At 39.3% G+C, this 21374-nt stretch overlaps 2 protein-coding genes across 2 annotated transcripts in view; one reads left to right on the top strand and one right to left on the bottom strand.

The window, feature by feature from the left end:
- Window positions 1-713: 713 nt before the first annotated feature.
- On the top strand, window positions 714-6256 carry LOC145229132 (uncharacterized). The gene is made up of 13 exons (XM_080094413.1): window positions 714-799; window positions 1004-1089; window positions 1446-1547; window positions 2694-2823; window positions 3076-3210; window positions 3429-3552; window positions 3624-3736; window positions 3804-3989; window positions 4269-4380; window positions 4505-4580; window positions 4643-4718; window positions 4783-4940; window positions 5934-6256. The coding sequence occupies exons 1-13, from the start codon at window positions 730-732 to the stop codon at window positions 6108-6110; spliced, it is 1545 nt and encodes a 514-aa protein (XP_079950539.1). The 5' UTR covers window positions 714-729; the 3' UTR covers window positions 6111-6256.
- Window positions 6257-7125: 869 nt separating this feature from the next.
- The window catches only part of LOC145229131 (uncharacterized), a 33593-nt gene continuing 19344 nt past the window's right edge, over window positions 7126-21374 (bottom strand). Inside the window, exons 37-59 of the mRNA XM_080094412.1 lie at window positions 20743-20944; window positions 20202-20314; window positions 19558-19653; window positions 19323-19416; window positions 18993-19142; window positions 18673-18785; window positions 17907-18049; window positions 17640-17757; window positions 16551-16673; window positions 16381-16474; window positions 14844-16015; window positions 14254-14431; window positions 12322-12425; window positions 11676-11915; window positions 11449-11574; window positions 10443-11039; window positions 9366-9549; window positions 8908-9014; window positions 8106-8339; window positions 7915-7996; window positions 7546-7586; window positions 7284-7417; window positions 7126-7191 (exon numbers count right to left, since the gene is read on the bottom strand). Coding sequence (XP_079950538.1) covers window positions 7287-7417; window positions 7546-7586; window positions 7915-7996; window positions 8106-8339; window positions 8908-9014; window positions 9366-9549; window positions 10443-11039; window positions 11449-11574; window positions 11676-11915; window positions 12322-12425; window positions 14254-14431; window positions 14844-16015; window positions 16381-16474; window positions 16551-16673; window positions 17640-17757; window positions 17907-18049; window positions 18673-18785; window positions 18993-19142; window positions 19323-19416; window positions 19558-19653; window positions 20202-20314; window positions 20743-20944 — 4442 coding nt within the window. The 3' untranslated portion in view covers window positions 7126-7191; window positions 7284-7286. The remainder of the gene's footprint in view (window positions 7192-7283; window positions 7418-7545; window positions 7587-7914; window positions 7997-8105; window positions 8340-8907; window positions 9015-9365; window positions 9550-10442; window positions 11040-11448; window positions 11575-11675; window positions 11916-12321; window positions 12426-14253; window positions 14432-14843; window positions 16016-16380; window positions 16475-16550; window positions 16674-17639; window positions 17758-17906; window positions 18050-18672; window positions 18786-18992; window positions 19143-19322; window positions 19417-19557; window positions 19654-20201; window positions 20315-20742; window positions 20945-21374) is intronic.

Genomic DNA, 21374 nt, shown 5'->3' with positions numbered 1-21374 from the left:
CGATGTAAATGGACTGCCACTTGTCGCAGCAGTGCATGTTTACGTAATAAGCTTGCAAAATTTGCAAAAAAAGATACTTGAGTTTTGAAATTGTTGTGGTTAAAATTGTGTTGTTATAGGTGCTGTCTGTACGCTGATAATTATCTACGATTATAATCGTACCCTATATTTCAAACTTTACTTACTTTTTACCACGTAGCGCCTTTTCAACCATTATGGTGATTCACGCGACAGGCGTAAGTATATGATTCATACGTTCGAAAGAGCGTGAGTAGTAACTGCCAAACCTCACGTAACTGGAACCGAGGGATACAGAATGTTATGCGCACCATAAGCGAATGATTGTCAACGATAAGAAACAAGTTTTTCAAGATACCATCGTTCGCTCACCGATAATCCCGCCCTTCACTGTTAGAAAACTTTGCAACTATGCGACACAAAGAATATAGCCCTGGAGGGCGGCTGCGCCCTAGTGATTGGATTTAAATTGCCTCGTAACCTATTTCAGTTCTTCGTTTTGCGATTTGCGCGCATTTGAGCATTGGGTGATTCCATGAGGGAAAAAAGGCAACAAAATGTTTTCAACTCTTAAGACAGCGTTTAAAACTCATACGAGTTGGATCACTGTTTAACAGCAATAACTCATAACATTTTATTCTGATTGCATAAAGTTTTACAATAAATAATAAACTACTGTTTTTTTTATTAGCTTCAATATAGAAAACCAATATGAATAACTTTCCAGGAAAGACGTTGATTCTTTGCTTTTTCATTCTTATTAGCTTTACAAGCAACGAAGGTGAGTCGATGACAAATTGGTGCTGATTTCTCGACAGGGCTTGTTAACGTATAATAAGAAAATGTTTTCTGAAATTGTTTTATAAAACCAGTTCAGGACAATTTTATGACAGAATTTTTAGCTGAGGACAAATATGTTTTTGTTTGCAAACTTTTCAAGGGTATTTAGTTAAATCCTTTTTGCGTTAAAAATTAATATTTTAAGGACTTCGATGCTGGGAATGTGAGAATGTGAAAAGTCAAGAAGAGTGTTTGGAAAAGGGAAGAATGGTGGAATGTAAAGAAAATCAGGTATTTACCTAAATAATACAATATCCAGTGAAAGGAACACAACAAAACAATACGTGTAGCCAGGTTTTTTTAAGGTTTGGTTTGGGTGACCGCTAAGTAGTTTTAAGAGACCGCAAGTGTTTCATTTAAATACCAAAAAATAGCCATATTTGCTTAAACGAATTATTTATTAGGCTATTGGCAAATTTTGGGAAACCGCTGGAGAAATTTGGGGGACCGTTTCGGTCCCCCAAAACAACTTAAAAAAGCACTGCGTGTAGCTATCACGTACTTTCGGTGTTACTACACTCGCACTGAAATGTTTGTGAGCTTTGGCACAACACTCACGTAGGTCGTAACGAATCTTTTTCCTGCAGGACACCTGTCAAATCGAACTTCGCCATGGCGGTTGGGGCGACTATCCCTTGATTGAAAAGGCATGCAAGCAAATAAGTGCCTGTGCATCCAATCACATACAGGTATTTGATATGTTGATTAGGTTACATTGTTTTCGGATACATTGTTAGTTCCCTCGACAAGTTTGCTCTGTGCCGTACGCAACGATTTTAAAATTGTACATTAGTGCCTGCTAACCAATAATGTAGACCAGGGCTTCCCAAACATTTTTGATCGCGACCCCTTTTAATCTCTTTAAATAATTTTCCGCGACCCTGTACGGATAATATGATAAACAATGCGAAAAATACGTTTGTTGTATTTATTGAAACGACTAATTCGAGCGAAAACTAAAAACAACCTACCGGTACTCGGAGTCGACTACTTTACACGTCGTAACACCGATACCTTTTACGTGCTTTAGCCTTTAGTTTCTGTCACATTGTTTTGCAAATAGGCACTTATCACCTTAAACCAAGTTTAGGCCGTTGCAGTGCTTTGTAAACGGACATTAAACACTGCTTAGAAATCTTAAATTTATCACCTATTTTCATTAGAGAAAGTTATTGCGCCACACAATACTTAAACGCTAGTGTATAACTCTATATGTCATCTTTATGTTGCACTAAAATGCCTGTATATTTCAAAACAATTGCAATTATTACGTTTTAACTGACGTTTGTTCGATCAATGGCGTTACTTCAAGCGCGTTTGCGCTTAGCTGGAAACGTTTCAAAACCGACGTAACTTGAACAAAAATGACATTGTGACATGATACAAAGGTCAAGGCCGGGGGTGTGCGACACCCCCGTACTCTACGCCAGTGTATGGAGTACTTTTTGCAAAAATTGGTACAGCTCTCTGCGACCCCTCAAGTTTGTTAAGGGGTCGCGACCCCAGTTTGGGAAGCCCTGATGTAGACCACATAAACATAAAACCGTAATTGCATAAAATGTATCACCTGAATTAATTACAAAAAAACTAACTAATAAGAAATAACAGTGTAATGAGTGTGAATTCATACTTACGCATTGTTTTGGCGCAGTGGCAAACTTAAAAAATGTTAATCCCTGGCTGAACAAGATAAAAACCGCCCTTACTTGCATAACAACCGATTTGCAGTTATCGGCGATTATAAATTGTTTATCGAACATCAGATAAGGGTCACCCTGCATACCGTAGAATCCATCATCCTGTATGTGATCTTATCGTTCTTGTACTTTACGCAGGACTCGGGACGGGCGTCGATTTACGCAAAGGACACGCAGTGTAACAAGAAATCGCCATCTTCGGTATGCAGATGCTGTTGCAGCACGGACGGATGCAACCACGAGATTCTGTTCTGCGAACAGTTAGGAGGTTTGACCAGTTTCAAGTTGTAATTAAATTTAGCGGTCGACCGGTCGGTATGCTTTGTTCATCGTTGAAAAGCTTTACTCGAGCAAGTTTGTATTTAAATATGCGGTTTCTATAGCTTAACTTGATTCGGTTTTTCAACATGTGTTAAGTAGATTACGTCGATCATTATCGTTAAGGTGAGATAATATGCACGATAAAGTTCACGTCCTGCTTTTCTGTGCTGTAATCATTTGGCAAAATTTTGTGCCGCAGGTCTTCCTTGTCCTCCAGTGTACGCCCCGACAAACGGTTACATGGAATGTACAGGCGGAATGGCGCCATACAGTATTTGTTCATTCTCCTGCAGGCGCGGATACTCATTGGTCGGTGAAAGCACTTCTACATGCGGTTCGTCCTGAAGAAATTACTTTGTATTTATCCACATTGCTTTAAAACCACGTCGGTTTTTACCACTTTGGTGGCGCTCAATCCATCAGATTCCAATTGAAGCGAGGTCGCTCAAGTTTGTTCACCAGGCAAACATAAGCGGTTTAGACAGGATTATAACCCACAACGTTGTGAGCCTCGGTTGTGCTAAGCCAAGTTTTATTTATTTTGTTCTGAAGATGTCTGGAGCAAACGTGACAACCCTGCACCCACCTGCGAACCGATTGTCTGCCGTGAAGTCAACGCGATACGCTTTGGGTCGGTATCATGCACTGATTCTAATAACCTGGAAAGTCAGTGCAGGTAAGAACCTTGACATGCAAATTACAATACAAGTACAAGGGCCCTAATTTGAATTCTGCTCAACAACGCAGTTTCTCGTGTAACCAAGGATATCGTTTGCACGGTGCAAGTCGTGTGATCTGTTACGAGGATATGGATTCGGATAAATGGGGACTTTGGAGTCGCCCAATACCGCAATGCAAACGTAAGAGTGCATTGCGATTACGAAACGGCAGCTTATTCGCGCTTCTAACCTCATTACAATTCAATAGCACTGCAATGCAAAACGCAGTCTATCTTTCACGGAAGCATGAGGTGCACGGATAGGAATCTGGTGGGTTCAGACTGTTCATTTAGATGCAACACCGGGCGCGGGTTTACCCTGTACCCACCAGGGGCAACAGAAAACTCATGCCAAGTAAACGAACAATGGACACGTCCGGCACCATGTTGTACCCGTAAGTTACATATTTAACCTTCATTAGACCGCAAAATCGTGAAGACTGAAAATTGACTTGTTAAAGGTTATTTCCTGCTCGGGTCGTGATATTCATTAAGACGGTGATCATTCTCCTGTTTAAACTTTATCTTTTCGTGCGTTCGCCAAACGAGATAACATCTCACGCACAACGAATTATTCGGGTCATGTAACGGCAAGGGAACGAGGCCATTTTTCAGACGCCCACGCACCGTAAAGGTCATTCTGAATCAGGTTGTTTTTATACGATTTTGCACAGTGCCCTGCCCGCCCTTCGCCAAGATGGACTTCATAGTGGTGCTAGATTCGTCTTCGTCCGTAGGCGCCGACAATTGGTTGAAGATGAAAAAGTTTGTCAAAAGTTTCCTTGAGTAAGTATGAAACCAATTGATTTTATGCACAAAAAAGGCATGTCCTACATATAGTTTTGACAAGCTTAAAGGGCCCAATAAAACCGCTAGTAACACATTTGTTAAAATGTAAATTATTTTGTAGTGATTTCACAGTTCGAGAAGATTCGGCCCACTTTGGAATTATTCGATACAACAAAGTGGTCGACACCGATACGCAAGTAAAATACAGAATTTTACATTTCATCTATTTCCCCTGAACCATCAATATTAAACGTTACAGATTTTCCTTGACGACTTTCCAAATAGCATTGATAGAGTCCTAGAAGCTTTCGACAAGATCCCGTACGACGGAAGCGGTTTGTAAAACAGCACGAGTTAGTGTAGGATTCCATAAGTATGTCTTGTTTGTATTCTTTTCAGGCACTAGGACTGGCAATGCTTTGTTGTACACCGCTAATACTATGATCCCGCGCGGCAACAGACCCGATGCTAGAGACGTAGTGCTCCTGATCACTGACGGTGCATCACAAGACGATGTGGACAAGCCAGGAAAAGCTGTCCGAGATACCGGAGCATTGGTATAACGTTTGAACTGGCCTAAAGTGTAACGACGGATTGTGGCATTTATAGCTTTTAAGTTGGCATTTACCCGCGTGGATTTAATTGACCCCTCACGAAAAATTGTCGTTCAAAAAACGTTGGCCTAAGTCCAGTGCTGGATTAACCATTAGGCAAAGTAGGCACGTGCCTACAGGCCAGTCAAAACTTCAGGCCACTATAAAAAATTAGTAGAAATTTAGTTATTTAGTTGGGCATATGACCAAGTTTTTGCATGGTACCCTGTGTCATAGTTGCAACAACGATCTTTCTGACAATGATTTGGCAACACTGATAATTCTAATTTTTTAGTTGGCAACCCTGATTTTCGGGCTACTTATAAAATGTGCCTACAGACCAGCAGACCCTTAATCCGGCACTGCCTAAGTCGTTACAATTTAACCTTATTCAAATTAATCACAGTACGCCAGGCCCATTGAAGGCGCTATACCGAATCAGCCGGTCACCAAGCATTCACCACCATATGGCAAGGCGTAGGCTAGAAAAATCTAGCCTGCGGTGGGATTCGAACCCACGACAGGAGTCTTTCCGGGACTCGCGCTCTACCAACTTATTCAAATTAACTGTTTCGATCCTGTTATGCTTGCTTCAATTACGGACTTTCAAGGGTTGTTGTTAATATTTCATTTTATCCCTCGGTGGTCGGGCAACACATGAACACAATGTGCTTACAATGAGTCCGTCGTTCAGATACTCTTTCACATATTTTGTCGACTTTATTTAGTTTATTCCATTATATTTTAATGGGTCGAAGCAATATCACCTAGGCTTCGGGTTTACAGAAACAAAAGAAGTCATGTCGAGGTAAGAACCGACAATCTTGTGAGAACAAGGCAGTTACGCAAACCATTCGTTATTTTCAGGGCGTGTTAGGTGCTGAAATATACACCACTGTCGAATAAAATGTAATAAACCAATTGATTAAAATACTTTCTAAACACAATTTTCTGCAGGTTTTTGTTCTACCTGTCAAGCCTCCAGTAGGAAGACTGAACATGACTGAAGTAGAGTTGATTGCCGGTGATAAGAACAACGTTATCCGTGATGCTCTAGAAGGGGGTTTTGATGCTTTGGATGAAGAATTCTCTAGAAAAATGAGCACACTTCTATGCGGAAAGCCTTGCGAATAAGCGTGGCCATGCCCTCTCGTTGTAGGTACCAACAGCTGGGATATTGTACAAAGTTGCAATTGTATGTCAACGCTTTGCAAAAACCGCTTTTCGCCTCCGGGGTTGCCAAATCACCGCAAAATCTTTATTAAATGGCAGTGAGCTTATGTTTTATCAATATCATTTCTTTGAAATTTAGCAGCAAGTTGCAGAAAGCCTAGGGGCGCGACAACTACCAATAGAAGATGTTATCGCTTTTAGATTGCTCGAGAACCCGGAAAGGGCGATGGATTCTTTGCGCATAAGTCTTGTTAAGTGATTCTAGTAAATAGCTGTCTCCGAGCGTCTGTCGACATTGTTAGAGATAAGGCACAACCGGTGCGTGTGCACCCATAATAGACAAATCTTTCATGGGGTTTTCCAGTTAAATGTGTGAACTTGGAAGCAAATTGATACTTATAGATATATGTTGTATTGGCTACATTGAATGGGCAAACACACTAAACGTTGACCACGTCAAGTGCAAAAGTGACAGTAGTATATGCATACGGTAGAAGAATTAGCTAATCGGTTGTTATTGGATTAAAAGTAAAAGATTTGTTCATGCAATAGTATGTTAATTAACTAAGATACTTTTACCACAGTTAGCGCATCCATACACGTTATAGGTAAAATTTTCATAGTTGGACGGAAAAAAAAGGTTTTCACGCGTCAGATTCCCCATCGTCCAAAGGAGGTCATAAACGGTGATCTAATCATCGTCCGATTCTTCCAGTTTAACGTCAGAAAAACTTCAATCGCGTTTTTACCTTTCCGCCAAAAGAAGCGTCGTTGTAAATTCACATCGATAACGTTAGTGGTGGGTATAAGCATAACGAAAGAATATATAGATCACTGACACTACAAAAGTTCATTTGAAGAACTGTAAGGCAAAGCCAGGCGTAAAAAACAACACTTGCATAGGCTATGTGTGTAAGTACACTCATTAGCTCATTAGCGGAACCATTGCAGTAAAAAAGTTTTTGGTTAAAATGCATATTTCAGTCGATTATGTACAAAAAGGCTTCACACAAAGAATGTCCAATTCCCGTTCGGTGAACACCTGCAAACAAAAAAACACCAGCATGTAGGCAAAACTGCATTAGTTTTGCAACAAAAAAATCGTTTTCCACACAAACAAAAAAATGTAAGTACCGATTACGGATCTTTGGGGATGTGCATTTCGTTTCGGCGTCTTCGCATCCACATAAAGACCACGAGACAGATAAGAATGATGAGAACAACGCCTCCAATCACACCAAACACGATCGTCAGTGTACGGAACGTATCTGTGTCATAAATTAATGTCAACGATTTGCATGAGGCAGAAATTGAAAAGTGTGTAATGTTAAAAATGTTTTATGGTGCATTCACATTCAATAATAAACACATTTTGTATACAACATTTTTTTCTTACCTGTATTTTCGCATCTGTCCCCAATAAATCCTTGAGGGCACCTGTAAAATATTTTTTTTGTTTAGGTAAATTACAGTTTTCATTTTTTCTTTATGCCCAAAAGATGATTAATTGACTACCTTTTAGAATTTAGATATATAAATAGTACATACCTTCTAAGATTTGACTGTTGTAAATTGTACATTTTAGGTTTGGTTTTAGTTATATTAGCTAATATTTATTGTAAGACTTGCGAAATATACAAAAATAGCGGTTAAATTTGTGAATGCAAAAATATGTTTATGAAACAACAACTTATTCAACATAATAAAATTCTCCACAAAACATTGCTTGCACGCTTCACAAAGATTTTGTCTTTTTTCTACTTACTGGCAAGCAGGATTGCCGGTTCCGGCAGTTGGCGTGCATGTGGCCCCGTTGAGGCAGTAACCAAAACCAGGACTGCATTGACCTAAAAAAAACAAATGTTTGTTAAAAACATCATTAAGCTACCAATTCCAGCAGCTTAACTGCATAATAACTTGATTATTTAACTTTACAATAAAAAAAATGCGACTTACTGATACACACGTTGGAAACGTTTGTATAACCAGAAGCGCAATCGCAGACAAACCCGCCCGGAGTGGCAGTCTCGGTGCAGGTCTCATTCATTCCTAGGCAATTAGTTTCACAATCGTTGAAGTCAGCACTGCATGCATCGCCAGTATATCCCACGTTGCAAACACAGGTAAATCCAGATGGGCCGCCGAGTTGGCATATGCCGTTTGGAGCGCATAATGTGTTGGTGCAAGGTTCTGCAACAACATGCAGTTTTGTGATGAAAGTTAGTTATCCGTATTTACACACGAGAGGAAGTTAACCCTTAGAATAAACTTTGAGGACATTTTTGATTCGTTCCATATACGTTTTTGATACGCATTGGACAATTAATTTCAACGGTACGTATCACATATATAAGTGTGCGCTTTTTCCCTGCCAAACCCAACACGGGACCTGTATTATGGGCCTTTCAAAGGCTCTTTAGATAAAAACGAATACTTTAAGCAAAAATTTAAACAATACTTGATTGGAAAAACTAATGGTTGTTATGGTTCCGTCGTTTTTTAAAACCAAAACAGAAAATCATTTAGAAAAAAGCAGTTGTAAATAAATAAGTTATACTTTAAAGAAATCTTAAAAAATAGCTTTACAAATCTTTGTCAATGAAGTGGGCACACTGGAGCCAAACGATCTATCACAGCAGGATATGTTTATGCTCAAAAAACGATACAAGGTGTATACGGGGCACTGAGTTAAGATTAAGCACCAAAAGAGCCAAAGGCTTTTTGAGGAAATGGTGTTAAAAACGAATTTTTAGCATACCAATAAAGAATGAACCGCTTTGGAACACAGACTGGTTTCCAAGATTCTCATTGAAATTGTCATTAAGCTCCTGAGGTGTAGTATAGGTGCTGCTCAGCAAGTCAATGCTGCATAAAAAGATACGAAGTATAGGTTATTTAATTTATAAACAACCAATTATGCAAACTTATGAATTATTTTGGCTTTATTGCATTGTTTGAAGATTAGCTCCACTTTTAGTCGTACATTTCGATTTATTGTAATTAGGTTTTGTAATTATAACTAGATATGTAACGAATCGGCTAAATTTCGGATCGGTCGAAACCGAATCTTTTACGAACACAAATTTTAAGGGTGAATCGAAACGAATTATTCGGCCGAAACCGAATCTTTGCAAAATTAGTCGATCCGGCCGAATAAATTCGGCAAACCGAATATTCGGTACATCTCTAGTTATAACTGCAAGTGTTATTTCTTACGTGGCGATGACGCTGCCTTGAGAAAAGATTACTGAAGTGATGTTGATGTTGCCTGATGCAAAACGCAGTGGGAACTCTTCTCTTACAATCCTATTCAGTCTCATATATTCCATTGAGGCTGTGTTTTCAAGTACTGCATCGAAAGAAAAGATGGACCCGAGCGTCAACTGCACCCTGAATTGTCCTGTAAAGCAGTTTACAAACTTATGTCACGTCTTGGATCTAATTTAAAATCAAAAACGGGTGGTTACTGTGGCTTGGTTTAAGTGAGGTCGCATGTTAAACAATATTGTCAAACTCAAACTTAATGGAACCCGTAAAAGATTTCGTAAAGTGTGCAAACAAGAAATACATTTTTTTAGCTCTTTGCTTTTTAATAGTTTTATTGGTTCGCAAACGATTATACTAAACTAAAGCAAAAATCTGACGAAAAAAACGTTTGGGAAATGATCTAAACGCTAATAGAAGTGGCGTCCTCAATTTGACACGATTAGCCCAATAAAACATAAAATTTATGTACAGTACATTGCACAACCTGTAGTATAAAACATACATATGTCACTCAATGGTTTTGCGACACATCGAGCTAAGGGAACGAATTACAAAGTGAAAAATAAGTATAACCCGCTACAGCTTGGCTGGACATTGTGTTACATGCTAAAGTTTGTACAGCCCGACTTAGAGTTTTAATTGCTTAATGTCAAAACAAGCATACAATTATGATTTTTATTGTGGGTGTTGTTGACCTCGTACAAGACACACAGCTTAACTATATGTATGCTTGGGGCGTAATATCAAATCGGCCAATTAACAACCTACACTAAGGGTGTTTACCTTTATCACTGATCACATACAACACGACTAGACCGCGAACTGAACTTGTATGTAACACAAGTTAGGCGTTACTATTTTGCATACCAATTACACTTATAGTAAGTCAACAGTTTAAGACCAATTAAATTTGCGAGTGAATCATATTGCAGAAAAACAGCACCTGACGCATTGATCTGATTAGACAGATTATTCTACAAGTAAGAATTAGACCAAAAAAAACAAAGGAAAAAAGTCGTTACTTACGCCTGCAGGTGAGGCCGTTGCCAAAATACCCGCTGTTGCAGACACAAGAGAAGCTTCCATCTGTGTTGGTGCAACCAGCGTTGGTGTCACATATACCGGCGTCACATTCATTGATATCTGAACATTCCACACCACTGCCGGTGTAACCCGTTCTACAATTGCACTCAAAAGTACCCAGGCGATTTGTGCAGATAGCCATCGGCGAACAGTTGTTGAAATCAGGGGTTATACATTCGTTTATGTCTGTGCAGTTCTGACCATCGCCAGTGTATCCTGTTTGGCAAGTGCATGTGAATGAACCTTGCGTGTTGGTACACTCAGCATTGGCTTGACAAACCGACGGGGTAAGGTTACATTCGTTGATATCACTGCACATCACCCCATCTCCAGTGTAGCCCGTCCTGCAGGTGCATTCAAAAGTACCGAGCGAATTCGCGCAGTCAGCCATCGACGAACAGTTGACACCAAGAGGTACACATTCATTGATGTCTTCACATTGGATTCCGTCGCCTGCGTATCCGGGGTTGCACGAACAGCTGACAGGATTAGTGGATTGGTCGCAGGTTGCGTTAGAATGGCAATCACTGCATTCGAGTGCTGGTATAAAAATTAGAGAAATAAAGTGATGTCGAATGTTGTACGCGAAGGTTTACCCTACTTTAAAACCATAGGTTCCAATGAGATAAACTTTTTTGTAAACGAGATATTAATATGCTCTTTATAATAATAAACGATGTGGCGTAGGTAAGCGAGAAGTGTAATAGAGGATATAATAGGTGATTTTAATCTGGTTTCTTGTGTGGATATATTTCACAATTCATCTATAATAATCTAGTGCAATGCTCGAAAGACCTTTTACTAAACAAAACCCAACACACACTAATATGACACCGCCCTTTTGAATCAGCACACAATCTCTCTATTTGCAACAAGGGGCGTTTTAGTGCGGCGTTCGAAAAGCGTCTAACGGTTTAGACTACATCTAATAAACTCCAATAAAACTAACCTCGGCAAGTTCCCATCGATGGCGGACCGATGTAACCAGTGTTGCACGCGCAAGTGTAATCACCATCCATGTTCGTACAGTCACCGTTGTCTCCACAAGGATTAGTCCCTTCGCATTCATTGATGTCTTTAAAAAACGGGTTCGGAATTAAGCTATGCCTCGTGCATGTACAAAGCGTTTTAAAGTTCGACACGAAAAATATAACAGCAACGATTACAATAACCTACCATCACATCGGGTTCCGTTGGCGACGTAACCTTGTGTGCAGTTGCACATGAAACTACCAGGAAGGTTGGTACACGGCTGGTTATCACAGTTACCAGAGATATTGCATTCGTTGATGTCCAAGCAAGCCATGTCAGGAGGAGTTCCACTAAAACCAGATCTGCACGTGCATTCAAAGCTGCTGCCGACGACTGTACAGTTGGCGTATTCCCCACACGGCGGAGGATCGCCCACGCACACTCCTACAAAAATATAGACGTGTCCGTGTTGTAAAACAAAACACAAATTTAGAAGTTTTAAAATAACTTTATAATGGAATAATGCAGTAAGACTAGCAGCAGAAAAAAATGCTGCGACCTTTTTTCAGTAGAAAACAAACAATTTTATTGCAGCATCTTGCCAATCACAATATTATCAAATTGTCCAGACCTTGCCTTTAAATAGACAATGAAATAAATAATACTAAGGCAAAAATTATTCGCAACTGTTAAGCCCTTTAATTTTCCTTCTAAACAATATGATCTCTAATTTGCTTCCCGAAATTTGGATCCTTACCATTATAATAGGAGCCGCGTTATAGACAGTCGCGTTTACTTTAAGGTCAAAACAATATGATCTAATTTTACTTCCCGAAATTTGCATTCTTACCAGTAATAGGAGCCGCGTTAAAGACAGTCTCGTTGCCAGCAGTGTTGTCAAACATACTCAAAATTTCCTCATCTGTACCCGTTGCATCGGTTTCAAAAGTAACACTAAAAACAGCAACAACTAGAAGGGTGGCTTTCTGATATACTTCCATTTTATATATTCTATACGATATTTACCAATTTACTATACACATCATTTGATCCACACATATGATTGTTTTTGTAAACAAAAACTAATGGGTCCCCACACGCGTGTTTGTGCGGATTCACGGTAAACAAATGTTGCGGTGACTTTTAGATTTTTAAAAACAAATTTTTAGAAAGCATTAACCCAACAATAAAAAAATTGTTCGTATTCTTTTTGCACTATTATTGTCATATAATTACAAAAACATTAAAAAAGAACGAAACAAATACTTTAATTTAATCTCTTGCTTTGACCCAGATATTGTCGTACCATTGACCTGCAGTAACCTCTCAGGGTGCACACGCCAAACGACTGTTTGACCTATTGACACCGTTTTCAATAGACGCCGTCCTTACTGTTCAACAAAACCGTTTAACCTAATTTATACATGCCTTGAGTGTTGATTCCTAAATTGATAGCAAAAAAACACTACATTATGATGAAAGAAAGTTCTGAACTGTGTTAGTAATACCTACTAGTTGACCTTAAGTAACCCATGGTCATGCGGCGGCCAACCTGACAACGAGCATTTAAAAAAACACATTTATCTTGCAAAAATGTCAAGTTTGATTTTTCAACTTTATTTTGATTAACAAGTTTTGCTTGACATATACGAAACCGAAGCACGCTTATTAGGTTTAAATCACGTCATAGGTGTGAAACCTTCGCCAAAACTGAAAATGTGAGTGACAACTTAATAAAACGAAATAGCATTGCTGTGCAAAACAGCTGATTTCTAATCACCGAAACGACGTCTCGTAAAACGTCTGTCCGACGTCAAGCTGAGCCCTCCTGCTATCGTAAACCAGTGAGTTACTCTCTTGGGACTTCTGCCTACAGTGTCTTTCTTGACCAAACGAGCGTTAGACACATTTACGTTTTGGGGGCCTGTGGGTAAACCGCTGGGTAATTCGGGGTCAAACTTCTGGAGGATCAAGTTTGGATTAATAACTAACATATGTCCAAATTTGAATAAATTTGAAGCACTCTTTCTTTACCAAACCAGCGTTAAAAATTTTACGTTTTCGGGGCCTGTGGGTGAACCCCTGGGTCATTCAGGGTCAAACTTCAGGAGGATCAAATTTTGGTTAATAACTAACATCTGACAAAATTTAAACAAATTTGAAGCACTCTTTCTTGACCAAACGCATATAACAAACCATGTTTTAAAAAAGTTGCATTTTGGGGGCCTGTGGGTGAACCACTGGGTAATTCGGGGTCAAACTTCAGGAGGATCAAATTTAGATTAATAACTAACATCTGTCCAAATTTGAATAAATTTGAAGCACTCTTTCTTGACCAAATGCGTTTAACAAACCAGCGTTAGACAGAAAAAAGAAAAAAAGAAAAAAGAAAAAAAAAATACGGACAAAAACAATATGTGTCCCTTCAGGGAAGGGGACCCATAATTACTTAAACACTAATCACAGTTCCTTGTGTCATGAAGCATTATAAAATGCAGACCGGATTGTTTCCAAATTAATACAATGCTGCAACCTGGACCGAACCTGATGTTTTTTTAAAAGTTTAAAAAGTATTTCGCAAGTTCCATTTATCGTAAATTTCAATTAATTGTGCCTAATTGTACAGACACATTCGAATTAGACCAAATCCAGTTTGAACTGGCCCGAACCAAATCAAAAGGACCGGCCTGACTTTATGTTTTGATTTGGCACAGTCTCGACTGAAACCAGTGTGTTTTAGTAAGAAAGGAAAAAAGTCATTGAAAGGTAGTTGGTAACTTACATGACTATTACACTTCCAGGGAAGAATGAAATTGTTTGAATGGTAATGTTGATTGTAAACTTCACCATCAGCTGTTGCTCGATGTAAACTCTAAGATCTGTGAATGCGGTTGACGTCTTGTCTTGCAGTTCAGACGAAAATTCAACAAGTGTCGTCACCAGTTCAGCGACCACGACACCTGTTTAGGCAACACGCAATCTTAATTAAAACTCTAACAGTTTCGTTTTACAATGCCACATACTATTAACACACATTTTAATATATATATATATTTTACCAATATAGCACACGTGTTTACTGCAAACAAAACCATCGTTAACATAGCTTGATCTTAAAATTTTTTTTTGTTCCTATAGCAGGTGGTTGTGGTAACACGCCACGTTATCGTGTTAAAAAACGTACTGTTGGTAATTTTTAGGAAAAATGGAAGAAAATACCGACTACCATTCCCACTGACAGTGATACTTGTTGTTTAGGCAAAACAAAGTAAACAAGATAAAACTTAAGACAAAAAAACTTAAGACCTTGGAAAAACGATTTGACCAAACGTGGCAGTATTGAATTACAAAGTAAAAGAAGTCGTTACTTACGCCTGCAGGTGAGGCCATCGCCAGTGTAACCGCTGTTGCAGACACAAGAAAAGCTTCCGTCTGTGTTGGTGCAACCAGCGTTGGTGTCACATGGCATGTCGTCACATTCATTGATATCTGAACATTCCACACCACTGCCGGAGTAACCTGTTCTACAGTTGCACTCAAAAGTACCCGGTCGATTTGTGCAGTTAGCCATCGGCGAACAGTTGTTGACACCAGGGGGTATACATTCGTTTACGTCTACGCAGTTCTGGCCATCGCCAGTGTATCCTGTTTGGCAAGTGCATGTAAATGAGCCTGCTGGTGTGTTGGTACACTCAGCATTGGCTTGGCAAACCGATGGAGTAATGTTACATTCGTTAATATCACTGCACGTCACTCCATCGCCAGTGTAGCCCGTCCTGCAGGTGCATTCAAAGGTACCATCCTGATTTGTGCAGTTAGCCATCGGCGAACAGTTGTTAACACCAGGGGATACACATTCGTTTACGTCTATGCAGTTCTGACCATCGGCAGTGTATCCTGCTTGGCAAGTGCATGTAAATGAGCCTGCTGGAGTGTTGGTACACTCAGCATTGGCTTGGCAAACCGATGGAGTAATGTTACATTCGTTAATATCATTGCACGTCAATCCATCGCCAGTGTAGCCCGTCCTGCAGGTGCATTCAAAGGTACCATCCTGATTTGTGCAGTTAGCCATCGGCGAACAGTTGTTAACACCAGGGGATACACATTCGTTTACGTCTATGCAGTTCTGACCATCGGCAGTGTATCCTGCTTGGCAAGTGCATGTAAATGAGCCTGCTGGAGTGTTGGTACACTCAGCATTGGCTTGGCAAACCGACGGGGTAAGGTTACATTCGTTTATATCACTGCAATTCACTCCATCGCCAGTGTAGCCATTCCTACAATTGCATTCAAAGGTACCAAGTGCATTTGTGCAATTAGCCATCGACGAACAGTTGTTGACACCAGGAGGTTCACATTCATTGATGTCTGAACAGTTTTGGCCGTTGCCAGAATATCCAGAAATACAAGTGCATGTAAATTCGCCTGGTGGGGTGTTAGTACAGGTAGCGTTGGCGTGACAAACTGACGGTGAAATGTTGCATTCGTTGATGTCTGTGCAGTTGAGTCCGTCACCAGAAAAGCCGCTATTGCAGTTGCATCTACAATTGCACAAATCATTAAGTGGTAGTAAATTAATATCAGTATTTCAACTATCGTTGCCGGTTTTAACTATTTAACATATTATTCAGTGTAACCCTACTAGATGATAATGTATAAAGTAAATCTATAAGCTAATATTAATTTTATTGCGTTAGCCATGCATGGATAAAACCATAGGCCACTGTCTCTCGTCAACATATTACTGTAATTTTTATCAGAATACAATATTTTGCAAACTTTCTCATAACAATACTAGGTGTTCGCGGTTTGAATAAAACGGTAAATGCACCAGGAAATACTATTGTTACCTGACTATTGTTACCTACTTTGCACAAAATTACACACAAGTGCAGACCATACATACGTGTAGAAGCCCTCGGTATCCATACACATTGCGTTCGGGTCACAGGGAGAAGATACTTCACATTCGTTAACATTTGTACAATTCGTTCCATCTCCTGCAAAAGCAATGTGCAGTTGGTTAACTTTCATAATCCGACTTTAAAGCAAAAGCAAAGCACCACAAACATGTACCTTCATATCCAGTCAAACATGTGCAGTTGAACAAGCCTGGGGTATTTTCGCAATTACTGCCATTGGTTGAACAGTTATTGGCACCGTCCGGCAAGCATTCATCGATGTCTTCACAACTGCCATCTGTATGAAAAAATGTGAGGGTTTAGAGTAGCCTGTATTACATTTTGTGAAATATACACTGTGAGAAAATACTGTGTACAGCGGTTGATTCAGTTTGGCCTAGGCCTGTTATTCGTCGGGTTTTGGATTATGTTATTATTAGCCTGTATTGAAATGTGTTAAGCTTTTCTCCACATGTGTAAATAAGTACATCGAGAAACCACATATACAATGACTCCTACCGTTAATTTTGAAAAGTCAAAAATATAGATTTCCTCATACAACTGTTATGAACTGACACGCTTAAAGTGTTAGGGTTGGTATCGCAAATGAATTACTAGACAACATAAGCTGCACAAGCAATGTTTTCACCAGCCCTGGTTATGTTCCCGTCGAGGGTTCAAACCCTCAAATAGTACCGAGGGATTCTTTTCGATCATGGCTTGTCGCATTAGAATGCCTAATTCAGGGGTCGGCAACCTTTTAGGCGACGCGTGCCAATTTACTTGTTATTTCCATGTTTTAATGACCGTGCGTGCCAACGATTTTCTAAATAATGGTGGTTCGTGCCGGCTGATATCAATAATAAGGAGAAAACAGAACATTTTGTGCATGTAAGCTGAATTTTAAGACAATGGTATGATAAAAACTGAAAACAAGCAATGTAACAGGTTTGTTTGTTACTTCATTATAAACACGAAAATCGGTTGGCGTGCCATGAAAAAACACCTCGCGTGCAAACCTTGGCACGCGTGCCAGGCCTAATTCAATACAACATCTCGTATAGGTCTGGCGCACTGTTATTATAGTTCAATTGTGTGCCGTGACCGAATGTCTAAATACTGGCTTCAAAACTAATCTCAGTAATGTATACTTCTGAAAATCTTGTAAATAGATATCAAGACCAGTAATGTTATAACAAGACCACTACAAGTTAAAACAACAGTATTTGCCGTTACTGCAATGTTTTCAATGCAACGAACTTACTGATTCTCTGGAAGCCCAGTTTGCACACACAATCAAATGACCCGGTGTTGTCCATGCACATTTCGTTCATCGCACATAGCGAACTGTTAACCTCACACTCATTGATGTTGTCGCATGTCTGGAAAACGCACAATGCACTAAGTTGAGGAAAGGTTTCATGCAATAAACAGGATTTTCACAATTTAGTCCACAAAGAAGACAAAGGTGACTTAAACTTAGCAGATTTTACATGCAGTAAGTTTAAGCTTGTCCGAGTTTAATACTTGCCTGTCCATCACCAGAAAATCCTTCATTGCAAGTGCAAATAAAAGACCCATCGTTGTCGGTGCAATTCGCGTTCATGTCACAGGTCGTTGGGTTCATGCACTCATTAATATTGGTGCAGTTTGTGTTTCCGTCACCGGTGTAACCTTGAAAGTTAGTCAAAATATAAAGATTACATATCAGTGTGCTTACGACAGTTGTTCCCCAGTGAAAACCGCCAGTGGATAAATACCATTTGAATTACGGAAATTCTACTAACGTCGGAAATTCTACTAACTCACACTAGAGTTTGCAAAATACCGATGAATAGCGCAAAGAGTATTTGTGAAAATTTTGAAAAAATAGCGCAAAGAGTATTTGCGAATTGTGTGAAAAAGATGACGGTTAGGACTATTGGGTGTGCGGTGAGGTGTTACAATAGCAATGACAATAAAACCAACTTACAAACTTTGTTAAATTTACTTCCGAACCCCAATTTAAATAACTTTACTCTTCACACCATCTATCGATACTTAACAAACGTCCTTTGTCTATAATTTGCGTATGTTTTTTTCTGTTAGTTATGGCTCTACCATGAATTACAGAATCGACTGCTTGGTATAATTTTTTAACAGAAAACATTTTTTACCAAGGAAAATTGGCATCATCTGTTCCTTATTCAAGTAGGATTTTATAGGACATATTAATTCACAAACTTAAGTTTTTCCACAAACTTCTGCCAGTCGGTTGGTTACGAAAAGCGTGGAGGTGTTTAATAATAAAAACACACCCGTGTCACAGTCACATGTGTAGTTTCCGGGAAGGTTGGTGCAAGTCGCGTTGTCAGTACATGGACTTGTTGGTTGGCATTCGTTGATGTCCGTACAATTAACTCCGTCACCCCTACAGAGTAAACATAGTCACAATGTCCCACAAAATCGCTTTTACCGTAATTGCAAATACACGATTTTGACAGACCACTATACTTGAAACTAAACCAAACAAAATAAACGAACGATAATGAAACGGTGCCATATGGACGATTTAGCATCACAGAGTTTATGACACAGCACTCAATTTTGATTTGACCAGTTTTTATGCAACCCTTACATGTATCCGGGATTACAAGTGCAGTTGAATCCTGGAACTTGGTCAACGCAGGAGGCAAAGTCGCTGCAGTTGTTCATGCCACCTGGCAAGCACTCGTCAATGTTTACACATGAAAATCCGTCTCCGCTGAAACCGTAGTTGCACATACACCTAAAAAAAACATAGGGATATAGAAAAGCTTTGTTCCCAGTTATATGTGTAATGGTTTGTTAAATATCACGAAAATCATTTTTAGTGTATTTCGTAACGTTGACACTTATAGGTTAAGTTGACTTGTGTTATTTGTTCACTATGATTTGTTACAGACAAAACATTTGTTATTGTAGTTACATGAAACTTCCGTCGGTGTTGGTGCAAGTTGCGTTTCCGTCGCACACTGACGTGTCGTTGCATTCATTTATGTCGTCACACACCGAACCATTCTCTGCAGAGCAAAGCGGACGATTAGAATCAGATCAAACAAAAACCAATAGTACTACAGACATGTAATTTATGTATTGTGTTCAAGCTGGTGCTTTTGTGAAATTATTGTATAGTTACAATTTCAAACACAATGCGTTCTTACTGATATATCCCATGTCACAGTTACACTCGAAAGATGTTTCAGTGTTGTTGCAAGTTGAGTTGGCGGGACAGGGCGACAACAGACATTCGTTCAAATCTGAAACAAAATGTGTGTTATACTAAACCATCAAGTTTATTTTTTGTTAAGTCGAAAAGTACAAGTCCAAATTCCGGCCCGAACCCAATATCACCTACATCCTACAAGGACCGAAAGTAGGTAAAATTACGACAACATTAAGAACAGGCGTACTGAACCGTAAAATAATCCGTTTTATTTCACCCTAAGAACCAACACCGAGCCGAACAGCCCAGTTCGACTTACCAACTCTAAACCGGATATTTGCTAATCGGGGCACTTATAGTCTTAAGGTGTAGAAGTGCTGAAACAAACGCATGTTTAACCATTGCCTATTATGGCCTCGTTTTGAGCGTTTATCAATAGTTTATAAACGTTTATATGTTTGAAATTTCGCAAAGTAATGAAAAAAAAAATACTCCGCAGACAGTTTTTTTCCTCATGGTTTGGATTTTTTAAATAATGGTCTAAGACTTAGACCAAAAAATCTTGGGAGCACTACAACATTAAATCATTCATTTGTGCATTTAAAGTTGGTAATTCATCCCAGAAAGTTATTACAAACTTACTAGCAGTTGGGGCGCGGACGAAAATGGATATGTTAAACGTGGCCATGTTATCGGAAAAACTGGAGATGGCTTGACTCACGTCAGAACTGGTGTTGGTGGAAGTAACATTAACCCTGTGTGGAAAAAAATACAGCTGCATTTATTACCTTTTCAAATGCTTTAAAAAAGCTTGTACGTTTGGGTACTTCGGGTAAATGTATACATAGATCATAGCAGTTTCGCAGTCAGTGGACCAGTCCCGTTGAGTGGCACCAGAGAGTTATATATCCAAAGGCGCACGTAAAACACACATTGGTTACATGAAGGGAATCGCTTATATACAACTATCAATGGTGAAACTGGGCTTATAATAAACGACGCCGCAGGATCCTTATAAAAACTAGGTATGAATTGAAAACAGGTTTACAAACTTTCATTTCCACCTTAAAGTTGTGTACCACGCATGTAGCACACGAGAGTTCGATTTTAATATTCATCTTATTTTAAAAACAACATTCAGATTTGCAATATTTTTGTTACAATAAATAACAAAAGAACAAACCAGACAACGATGCTTCCGCTCAGGAACCGATCGACCAAGACGTCACCAAAACCAGACAAGGAACGAAAAGCGATTTGGAGTTCTCCGACTAAATCGGCCGACAAACCAATAAACCGAGTCGAGGTTGAATCGAGTAGGTCGTTTGTGAAGACACCGATCTCAGCAACAAGGGTCAGTTCAAGTTGGAATAGTTTGGGCGCCGCTGTTAAAAAATATGGTGCGAGATAAATCGTTTTGTAATGGTGCTTTGCAAATGGCTTAGGTATAGTAAAGGGGTGACTTCTGGTGTAAATACTGTTTGAGAAAGCGTATTTGGGCTTCAATGCGAAATCTTGAATTTCAGGCTTCAATTCAGTGCTTACATAGCTACCGTGCATTTTTTTCTTTTTTTACTGCAGTTAAGTATAAGATGTTTAGCGAATGAAGGCCTAGCATCAAAATGGAATATCTTTGTTTGGCTTAATAGTAATTGAAAAAAAAACTGTTACAAAATTTGTTGATCGTATTGCGTCAACGTTAAATTATTGCCACGGATGTCTCGTTTACGTTAGTTTATGCAATCTCATAACCGTTTTTCGCAAATTACATTACGACACAAACAATCAGTAATCCATATCCAGATACGACATATG

This window comes from Phallusia mammillata, chromosome 5, assembly GCF_965637545.1.
Source record: "Phallusia mammillata chromosome 5, kaPhaMamm4.hap1.1, whole genome shotgun sequence".
NCBI classification, from domain to species: domain Eukaryota; kingdom Metazoa; phylum Chordata; class Ascidiacea; order Phlebobranchia; family Ascidiidae; genus Phallusia; species Phallusia mammillata.
Note: the sequence above shows the minus strand (reverse complement) of the source record. Positions and strands in the feature narration are given on the sequence as shown.